Source organism: Gavialis gangeticus, unplaced genomic scaffold, assembly GCF_001723915.1.
Source record: "Gavialis gangeticus isolate Ggan-Ray unplaced genomic scaffold, GavGan_comp1, whole genome shotgun sequence".
In the NCBI taxonomy this organism is placed as follows: Eukaryota; Metazoa; Chordata; order Crocodylia; family Gavialidae; genus Gavialis; species Gavialis gangeticus.
The window spans coordinates 14,089,740-14,100,329 of record NW_017728964.1 but is presented as its reverse complement, the minus strand read 5'-3'; the positions used below and the strand labels follow the sequence as shown (position 1 = coordinate 14,100,329).

Genomic DNA, 10,590 nt, shown 5'->3' with positions numbered 1-10,590 from the left:
TTTTTTTTTTTTTTTTTTTTATTTCCCCCTGGCAGCAGAGGCGTGAGGAAGAGAGTGAGAGTGACACCCGTTCAGGAATGGTAAGTCCCAAACTCCTGTGTATTGCTAGGGAGCACTTGGCACTATTTACTAAACAAACCAGCCTGCCAGGGCGACAAGTGGTGTGACAGAGATAAGGAAGAGGTAGTTAACCATGTTAGTCTGAAGTTGGGCAGAAGGCGAGTAGAGATGCACCTTATAGACTAAATACAGATCTACAGAGGGTGCAGGCTTTTGTGAACTCGAGCTCACTTCATCAGTTGCTGTCAAGAGAGAGAAAGGGGCCAGTACCCATTTCACTGACTGAGTCCTGCAGGCCTGTCCCTGCCTCTGGTTGTAGCAAGGGAGCATTTAGGAAGCTGACCTGCTGCAATTCTTTGGGAGAGCCTATGTCACTGGGGAGCAGCTTTGGGCACCTGAGGATCTAGACCTGAACTCTGGGAACACACCTAAGAGACTAGGATTCCTGTTGGAAGTGATTGGGAACTGGATGTCCAAATGCCCTCAAAGGCTCTGCTTGCCTTTCTACATATCCCATGGGACTTCCTCTGGAGTCAGTGTCCTGTAGAAAGGAAGGGGTTAATGCCTAGGATCTGCCACATTTGTTGGATATTGGGATAGTGCTTGAATAAGTGGCTTCCATCCATTGTAGATTACAGGCTGTGCAGAAAGGGGAACTCGCTCACTCTGAACAACTCCTCCGACAAGTTTAGTGCATTTGACTGTCCTGGAATCATCCCCAAGTCCTTCAACTTGGTTTCAGTCGGAGAGAGCTTGAAGTGCTCAGCACCTCCCAGGATTTTCGTAATGCTCACCCAATGCTACAGGAAAGCAGGCAAAGGGTAGGGAGGGTTGTATGACCTGGTGCTAAATTCCCCGCAAAAGGAAGTTTGAGTCCTCAACTCAAGGACTGGCCCAAGCCTAGAACTTATTTTTCTTCCCTAATAGCTACAGCTACAGCTCTGGAGAGTGCAGTGGTTTCACTCCATGCAAATTCCTCCCACAGTTGCAGTTTCTGTGCGTTCCCACCTCCCTTATTTCCCTTTGTGTTTGGGGTGTGACCAGATTTCTTCGAAGCCTCTGTGTTACTTATAGATCTTGTGCTGGAACTGGCACCATGGGCTTGGCATGATCTTACAGGGCTAAGTCCAGCCTGGCTCAAAATGGAACTTGGGTTGTCTGAAAAGTCTGTGGGTGGCAATGAAACAGATGGTAAATCTCCTAAAGTGTTGCGAGCGCTAGAAACCTGCTACGGTCTATGGAGGAAGGGAACATGCTATAAGATACTTATATGCTACTGTAACTCTACATGGTCTGTACCAGTACCAGGGATATAACTGATAGTCTGTTTTGGTAAAAATCATCCCCACCTAAGTGCTGTAATTGCACTGGTACAAACACTGGTGTAGGCCAGGCTCCAGTTACCAGTGAAATGTGAAGCCAGGCAAATTAGGTTGAGTTGGGGCTTTGTCATCCACCAATTTTTGCATGGCTCTGTTAGAAGTGAAAGCAAGAGTTCCTATCACTGTACATTTATGAACATGTAACAAGTTTTGTTAGTTTGGGACCCAAGTCTGGGCATTTTACTGTTTCCTGGCTGCATCCTTGTCCTTGTTGTGGAGATCTTCACTTTGCATAAGTATGTCTGTGCATGGTGCAAAGCAGTGAAAGACCCTTGGGGCTAGATTCTGATTTCGGTTTCCTTGGTGTAAATCTAGAGTAACTCCCCTGACTTCATGTGGTTACTCCAGACTGGCACAGGCACAGCAGAGATCAGAAGTGGGCCCATTTTTTTTACTGGTATTGTGACATTTTTAGATGCTGTAAAATAACTAGTAGAAAAACCAGCAGAAAAAAATGCCCCGTGTCTGGTACTTGTGAACTTTTCTGTGCAAAATGAGAGACCTCAGGCATATTGGAGAAGTACAGTATGTTCATCCCTGCCCCCCCCCCCAGCACTGCTTGTCCCTAGCCACCACAAACCCCCCCACCCTTATTTTTCTTCCATTCTCAAGATCACTCCATTTTGACTCTTATTTTTCTTTTGGCTTTTAAAAAAATTCTCCCTCCCCTCAGGATGTGTCACTGCTGGAGATCCCTGCAGAGCTCGCTGCCCTCCTGCATTCGGCCAGAGGTGAGTAGGGCCCTCCTCTGATTTTGCTGCCTTCCAACTTGCTGGCTTGCTTGCATGACGTTGTGTGCATGTGTGCGAATCATTCTTGCCCATAGCCTATGTGATTTGTTGACCTTGAACCGTTAACATCATGAAGCAGAACGCACATGTACATGGCTTGCCTCCAAGATGGAGGACAGCTAGGAGCTGTTTGACCCAGTGGTAGAAGCTCTGGGCTGGAAACCAACTCTTGGGTTCTCTTTCAACCTCTGCTTTTGTTCTGTGCTGGGATGGACCTGGGTGAATATTCTCTCTCTCATGCGCGCATGCACACACATGTGCGCGCACACCCTATTTGGAAGGGGGACAAAAGTTGTCTTTCTGAACTTTGTGTTTCAGAAAAGCCCTTCTCAGAGAATTTTGAAAGTAAAAGAATTTATTTTTTAAAGCTAGACAACTGAGTGCTTCAGTCTTTCTGCTCAAAATGATTGAATTTCAAAATGTCCTTTCATTTTAGTTTTAAAAAGTTCAAAACCTTTTTCAGAATGATGGCAAATGAAATGCTCTGAGTTTTTTAGAAACAAAATCTGACTACAAACCAAGAAGTATCTTTGTTCACCCAGTTCTACCTTGTAACCTTGGGCAAGCCACGTGCAACTGTGTTTTCCCCTCTTGCCCTTTTAAGATTCATGTATTCAGCCTATAAACTCTTCAAGGTGGGGTCTAGCCCTGGTAGTATGCTTATACAGCGCACAGATCAAAGAAAGGTGCTGAACCTCACCTCCTATCTTGGTCAGTCCTTAGGGTGATACCATAGCACAGATTAATCATAGAGGTGAGATTTGTATTAACAAGAGAAGATAGGTGCTAGTTTCCCCAAGCACCTGCCGAAAAGGTGTTTCCCCTGGAGCTCAGGAGAACAAAACTACATTGCAGCCTGTAGAAATGGCTTTTGGGAGCATTTAAATGTAGAGAAGAAAGGAGGCAGGGCTGGATGCTCTAGCTTGGAGCATGGAGGACAAGGAGGAGGGAGGGAAGGAGAAGAGGGCATCAGAGGCTGGAAGAGAAAGTGGAAGGAGCCCTACTGCCCTGGAAATCTCTGCAGCCAAGACAGTGGGTGTTCCCTATCACTCCTGATAAATCTCTTATCATACACCTTGCTTATGAGTTATAACAACCTCTGGTGTGTTTATCAGTTGGGCCATTGCCATTAGTTTCTGCCTCAGTTCCACGTTCCCCTAGTGTGCTTGCTGTGTGAAAGAATTGAAACCTAGGAAGCTTTCAGGACCATTTCCTAGGATGTTATCTCTGGCTGTCTCAGGGATAGAGTCCTGGTTTGCAGTTTCTCTCGTGCAGCTAATTCTGGATACAAGCTGCTCTTGAATCCCACCTCTTTGTTCTGCTGATGCCCTGTTTCTAGATGAGCCTTGCCTTCACTCTCTGAGGAGGCCCAACCTGATTGCCCTCTGCCCAGTGAGAGGAGAGGCAGTGTGAGGTTGAACAGAAAAACCAAGTGGTTTGCCTCAAAAATATGATCCCTACTAGTTTGATCCTCCCCTATTCACTGGGCTTTGTCAGGCACAGTTTGTAGTATTGCTTCATGATTCAGGGAAGCTTCAGACTCGAGCTTTGAATCCTCGTAGCTGGCAGCATTGAACACTGGGGACACCTCTGTTCTGCTTTTGTGGGTACGTGCTACGCAAAGCAGAAGGGAAACACCCCCTCCTCAGACATCAGTAGTGGCAGGATGGAAAAGCAGGTTGTGAGCACAAGGAGAGGGAGGAAGGATAGTGTCTCTGTTGGTGAAGGAGGGACATGGCAAATGTGTGTCAAGGCATCTCTAGGGTTGTGGGGACAGGGTGACGGAAGTGTATGCCCATGGTTGAAGGGGTGGCTGTATATATAGCATGTGGGTATCCCTGAACAGAGATTGGCAAGGATGGCATGGACATGTTTGGTTGGCAGGTTGGGGAAGGATGGATCGCACAGGTGTCTGCAGGAGGGGGACTGTTGGTCCGTGGAGGCATATGGTATTGTTCCTATGTGGGCGTGTGCCAGGGCACACTGGTGACTATCGCAAGTTTCCTTATCTTTCTCTTGCAGGTCAGCAGTATGCCCAGGTCAACCAGATCACTGAGGTGTCCCCTCCAGAGGTCAAGGCCAGGAGCGACCTCTTACTCCCACCGAACATCAATGATTATCCCTTTTCCTCCTTCGCGAGGTCTCACTTCCAGGTAGGAAGCTGCTGTAGCCAAAAGCCACATTTTCCTTTTCTCTGTGTTCCCTTTCTGCACTTTGTCAGGACACCTTCCCACCTGGGCTTGTTTCTTGCCCTCCTCCTGTGGTTACATGACCAAGAGCAAAAGGGGCTCCAGATGCTCCCCTCCTAGAGGCTCTGGACACCCTTTGTGCTTTGTCTGTGGTTCTGCTCTGAGGTAGGCACCAAGGGATCCACCAAGGACTCCACAGAGGGAGCCAATAAAGCCTGAGTCTGCATCAAGCTCTTCCTGCTGCTCTTGCCTTCCTTGCCTGTTACAGATGGGGGAATAGAGAGTCCTGCTTTGGGCCAGGCACTCTCATACGGCCCCTACCATGGAGGCATATTCCAGCCATTGGTAATACCAGGCATGAACTCAATATGTCCTTTTTTTATTTCCTCCCTGTCCAAGGAGCTCAACTTTCCTGCCCTTGGTCAGCCCCTGCAGCACCCTGTAACCCGTCTGGAGCCTGAATACAAGCAGCGCACCCTGGAAATCAACAAACTGGTGAGAGTGGGTGGGTGGGTAGGAACAGATGTCTTTGCAGACATCTGTTACTGGGCAAAATATCGGGCAATCTTAGAAAGCAATTGCTTGCCTCTGTTGCTGGGGATTAGTGAAATACCCAAGCATTGTCTCCATAGCAGATATAATCTATATGTCTCTACTTATCCCATGATAAGTGAAAGCTAAACCTGGTAATTTACCCCTTAGCAAAACAGGGCTAAGCTACTGCAGCTTTCATGTACCACAGGGTAAATGCAGGCACACCGATATTTAACACTGTGGAGCAGCCAATGCACATCAAATCTCCACCTTTTAATTTGCTATGATGTCTTTGTCCATACCCTAAACTACTAAGGATGTGTATTCACTGCAGAGGCAGTTGGTTCATGGGTATGAATCATGGGGTGGCCTGGTTCAGGTGTGAGCAGCCTTAGTGCAAAGTCTCTCTTGGGTTCCTGCATCCACTCTGGTGCTGCACTCATCTGTGTGAGGTGTTAAGACTTCAGGGGGATGTGGTCCATGGTTCCAAGTGCAATGCGAAGTGGAGCCACTTGATTTGCTCCCATTGAACTTTGAGAAAATTGTCTGGGCATATGGGGGAATTGTGGGCATCCTCATGCAAAATGGGAAAGTTACTGGCTCAAGGGTTACAGCCCCAGAGAGGCCACCTCACTAGGTAGAAAGCACCACCCCATTTGGATGAGAGGGGATTATGTGTGGATGGGATTTGTGTTAAGAGTAACAAATAGGTCTCCTCCCTGGTTAATTGCAGTGAATATATACTCAAAGGAGCAAATGAATTGTACCTCCAGAAGGGAGAGGGTTATCAGGAGCTTATTCCTTGAGCAGGGAGAATCTGAAAACAGGGTCCATGCCTTGGTGCCTGTAAACAACAAGATGTGGGATGCAATGTTACTTTCTCTGTCGCAGGGTGTTGTGAGGCATGAAGATAGATGTTGGCCCCTCCAAATGTGGGGAAGATTCAGTAAGGATTGTATTCAATCTTCTGGGACCACACTGCTCTGTAAAGCACAGATAAGGCAGAAGGGACTCCTAGTAACCATCTATGGAAATGAGGCCCAGAAAGCATAGGAGTCTTGACCCTGCACTACTGAAGTCAAGGGGAGTTTTGCTACCTACTTTAATGGGAGCGGGCTTAGGCCCGAAGTAACTCGCTCCAAGTCACAGTATCAGAGTAGAAATCCACATCCCTGCTCTAACCACTAGACTAGGGGTGGTGTTCCCCACACACCCCTGCTGTGCCTTTGGGTGTAGATAAATCTGTTGGTGAAAATGAAAGAGCCTCCTGGTATATTCTGTTGGTTCTGAGGGAGGACCGCTCTACAACCCAGATTAGGACGCTCTGCATCAAACCTTGCTTTGCTTTTGTACGTGCCTCTGGTGTTTTTTGGCACTGAGTCCCCAGGCCTAACATAGCAAGTAAGAGTAACAAACTGGTGGGGCAGGGTGGGGCGAAAGAGGTCAGGGCTCCAGCGATAAGTCACGGCATGACTCAGGTTAGACATACAGATCTTGATGGCCATTTAAGGAGCCTGAGAGCAAGCCTGTGGCTCCTGTTACTTAACTTCACCTTTGGCAGGGTTTGGGCCTTCCCCTCTCAGTGGCTTATTCTTTGATCAAGTCTTTATATTTAAAAAAAAATATATATATTTTGCTGGTCATGCCCAATCTGCAGAATTTATGTCTTTAGCTGGGAGTTCCCTGGGTCTCTAGTACTAGACTGTTGGATACTTACATTTGCCTATATACCCCTAGTTACTGGTATGGATTCTCACTATGAACTCTTTCTAATGTAGCTTTTGGTTTGGGAATAAATAAGCAACACCTTTGCCCTGGTGGGGAGCAGGGGGCATTAAAAATATATAAATAAGAGCAAACTGTGCATCAATGCAACACCCAGTCCTGTGTCTGCATCTCTGCCAATGGGTGCGTCTACACTGCAAAGTGAGGTATGATCCTAACTGGGTGTGATTGGCTCCATTTGGTTCATCTGGGTTACGAGTGAGCGTGAGAGCAGTTTGGGCCAGTTCTTGGGTTTCAGGCCCAGGCTCTGCTATAGGCCTGAAATTGAGCTGCTAACCCATGTTAAAGCCTAACTGGCTTCCTCCAGATTAGCCAAACCAAGGTAAGAATACACCTTTCTTTACCATGTAGTTGCAAGTGTTCAACTGGTTTGTCTTGCCCAGTTCTGGTCCCAGTAGGTCAGATTTCAGCCCCCTTTAGGTCTCTCGGTCAGTGCCCTGCCACCCAAATTCTCCTAAATTGTGAAGGTGCTGGTAACCTGAACCTGAATCCAGATCTAAGTTTTTGGTGCAGCCGCCCAGGGCCTTCTGTTCTGATGATCCCAGAGCTTTGCAGTTGGGTCTGAATGTGGCAGTTCGAGCTCCTCTTTTCCCATTGGGTATCTGGCAGATTTTGCGGTTCCTTGCGGACCAGAACCTCCAGGACTGGCAAGAGGTGCTTCTGGGTAACTACATCACCAGCCGAGGGTTGAGAGCTCCTGTCCTGCGCAACGAGATCCTGAGCCAGGTGGCCACCCAGATGTGGAAGAACCCAGATGGGGAGCAGTGCCAGCGAGGCTGGGTCCTGATGGCTGCTCTCCTGAGTGCCTTTACCCCTCTGCCAGCACTGGAGAAACCCTTGCTGAAGTAAGGAGAGGGGAGACTGTTCTCTGATGTGGGAGTGTGCCGAGCAGAGCTGTGTATTAAAGGCAGCTGCCTGGTTTGCAGGTTTGTTTCAGACCATGGGCTGGAAGGCTACAATGCCATCTGCCAGTGCAAGATCCTGACAGCAATGCAGCAGACGGAGATGGTCCCTGAGGTGTCCCGTGCACACCCCCCAACCCAACTGGAGTGGACTGCCAACCGAAGGAAAGGGAAGATGGTGCTGGATGTCTTCACCTACAATGGTAACGGTTGCCCCTGCCTTCCCCACCTTGTTACCCTTCAGAGCCTCTGCCCCTGCTGGAATTTGGGATTAGGCTCTGGAAATCATTTCCTTGGCTTGTTTGAAGTACTCACAAGGCCTGCGCCATTGGCTGGTACAAGCCAAAAAGGCAGGGAGCATTTGAAATGACAGCTGCACCTAGAGAACTGAGTTGGAGCTTAAATTTCACCAAATCCCCCAAAGGTGGAAACAGTTGAAATCTAGAGTCTTGCTTTAACCTATTAGAGGGACAGAGGTTGGATGCTGTGGGATACTCAGTACCTCTGCAGCAGACCTTGGCTAACAGGCACCTAGTTGCTGACTAGACTCCCTAGATGTGGGACCTGAGATGCTCTGGGGCTTGCAAGTGGCCAGTAATTACAGACCGATCTCCATGCATTAGTGTAGATGGGCCCCTGACCCTGGATAGGCAGCTCCAGCTGCATTCTGAGTCTCTTTGGGAGTCTGTGCATGAGATCTTCCAGTGTGGCTCTTTCTTTGCTGTTGTTAACAAGATCCTGTTACTTGCTTTCTGGAAGGCTGTGCACTGACACTCTCTGTTCTGGCCTAGAGGAAAAGTTCTCTGCTGAGGTGGAGTCCTGGACAACAGGGGAACAATATGCAGGCTGGATTCTGAGCACAAGGTATGGCCCAAGGTGGGGAAGATGTTGGTTGTGTTTGTGGGAGCATGCACTATTGCTTTTTGGGTTAAGATTGCCCTGGGCTACAGGCCACTTCATGGCTAGCCACAGGTCCCAACAGAACCTCTTCCCTCTCTCCAGTTTGGGGGCACAAGGTTCCTGGAGCCTCCTCTGACCAGCTGGTCAGCAGTCCCAGTTGAGCCAGAGATGCAGATGGAGCCACTGGTCAGGGAGGGAGTGAAATCAAAGGATTGAGGCAGCACAGTGCGGCTGATGAGCCCCACAATGGCAAAGCCCAGTCCAGGGATCTCAAGAGAGGAGCAGGAGCTGGTAGGGATGTCTCCCAACCTCTGTCTTAGCTCAGACCATAGAAGTGACGGAGAAGAACTGATCCTTAGTTGTGTGGCAATGAGACCTCAGCCCTAGACTTTCTCTGGGAATGATGATCATTCCCTGCCTTGTACAGCTGGAGAGGATAGATGGTGAGGAGTGAGATACATTCATATGTGTTAGGGGAGGTTCCAGGCCCGATGGGGATGGGGTTGTTTGAAAGCTGTGAGGAGAAGAATAACTTGTGTGGAGCAGGAGAGGCAGAAGCTGGGAGAAGAGAATTCAACACATTCTCTCCAAACTGTGCCTTCCTCTCTTCTCCTGTCTCCCCCATTGTCAGAGGCTTGGACAAGGTCCCTCGAGGATGGTCCGTGTCCATATTCAAAGGAGACACTTGGCAGGACCTGCTTGGCTGTGACTTCGTGCTGGATCTCATTGGAGAGATGGAGGGGACTGGCTGGCCCTCTCTGTCCTCATCTGATTATCCCATCATGCCTGAGGGGGACAGGAGCTTTTATCAGAGCTCCTTTCTGGATATGTAAGTGCCACTGGCTGCTTCTGGAGTCCTCAGCTGGTTCCTCAGCACTTTGCTTTTCTCATCTCAATGGCTTTTCTTTTTGACAGGATTCCCCCTGCGCCAGGGATCCAGGCTCCCTCTTTCCCTCCGCCCTCCCTGTCTCCTGACTCTAATGGCTCAGAAAGCCCCTACTCAGGTGAGCCCCTTCCCTGGCCTGAGGCTGGCACCTGGGGGAGTTGGACAGGAGCAGGCCTCACACAGATGGACAAAGCCAGTGATGTTTGAGAGGGAGAGGGGTGGGGAGGGCTTGAATCCTGAACCAGACCAGGTCAGTCCATCCAGCCTGGAACCAAGACTGGGCATGGGGAGGGACACCTCTCTCCCAGCTGATAGCTGGACATCTCTGCCCACAGGCAGAAGTGACTTCAGATCCCCCAAAGCCTTGGACCACTTCGTGGATGATCTGTTCAAACCAGTGCTCCACCAAGGGCCCAGAACACCAGTGAGTCGCTCGCTGTCTCCTTCCGTCTGTCTGTCTGTCCACAGCTGTCTTTCCTTCTCTCTGTCTTGTCAGTCTGTCATCCTGTCGGCACGTTCCTTCCCCAGGATTCAGGTCAGCACAAGTTGGGTTGTGATCCCCATGGGTCCATCTGTCCGTCTGTCCGTCTGTCAACTCAGGCCAGCAGTCAGCCCTGTCATCCATGCTGGTATGAGCTGGTTCATACTAATTTTCTCATTGTAGAATATGGAGAGCGGAGGGAATCTAACTGGACGCATGAAAGGAGGAGGGAAGATTGGGCCAACCCAGCAACAAGCCTTTCCTACTGCAGGTCAGTAAAGGGTGAGAGAGCTTCCTGGGTCAATGTATGGAGAAGCTGTTTCCCAGGCTACTGCTGGGCCATGTGTGTGTGCGTGGAGTGGGGGGTATATGTGTACATGTGTGGTGAGCTAGTCTGACATACAGGGTGTCTAGAGTGAGGTAGTACCATGCGCTTATAGCAAATGCTGTATCATTGGCCGTGGTCATCAAGATCCCCACTCCTGCTGGTCATGTCTTGGAAGATGGTGATGCTGTGTGGCTCAGCCCTGGGATATTCTGCATGGAGAATACCACCTTGCTCCTCCTAGATTTAGCCAGCCAGGGCCCCTCCACCATCAGCTGCTTTGCTGCTGCTCTGGAATTCTCCTTCTGCCAGAAGTCCAGTACCACCTTTCCTTCCCCTCCCCCCCACCCATCCC

General features: G+C 49.3%; 1 protein-coding gene across 1 annotated transcript in view; it reads left to right on the top strand.

The window, feature by feature from the left end:
• Positions 1–10,590, top strand: part of MYO15B (myosin XVB) — a 51,091-nt gene that overhangs the window by 815 nt on the left and 39,686 nt on the right. Inside the window, exons 2-12 of the mRNA XM_019503494.1 lie at positions 39–80; positions 2,116–2,173; positions 4,256–4,386; positions 4,822–4,917; positions 7,351–7,586; positions 7,668–7,846; positions 8,435–8,507; positions 9,175–9,372; positions 9,459–9,547; positions 9,765–9,853; positions 10,094–10,181. Coding sequence (XP_019359039.1) covers positions 78–80; positions 2,116–2,173; positions 4,256–4,386; positions 4,822–4,917; positions 7,351–7,586; positions 7,668–7,846; positions 8,435–8,507; positions 9,175–9,372; positions 9,459–9,547; positions 9,765–9,853; positions 10,094–10,181 — 1,240 coding nt within the window. The 5' untranslated portion in view covers positions 39–77. The remainder of the gene's footprint in view (positions 1–38; positions 81–2,115; positions 2,174–4,255; positions 4,387–4,821; positions 4,918–7,350; positions 7,587–7,667; positions 7,847–8,434; positions 8,508–9,174; positions 9,373–9,458; positions 9,548–9,764; positions 9,854–10,093; positions 10,182–10,590) is intronic.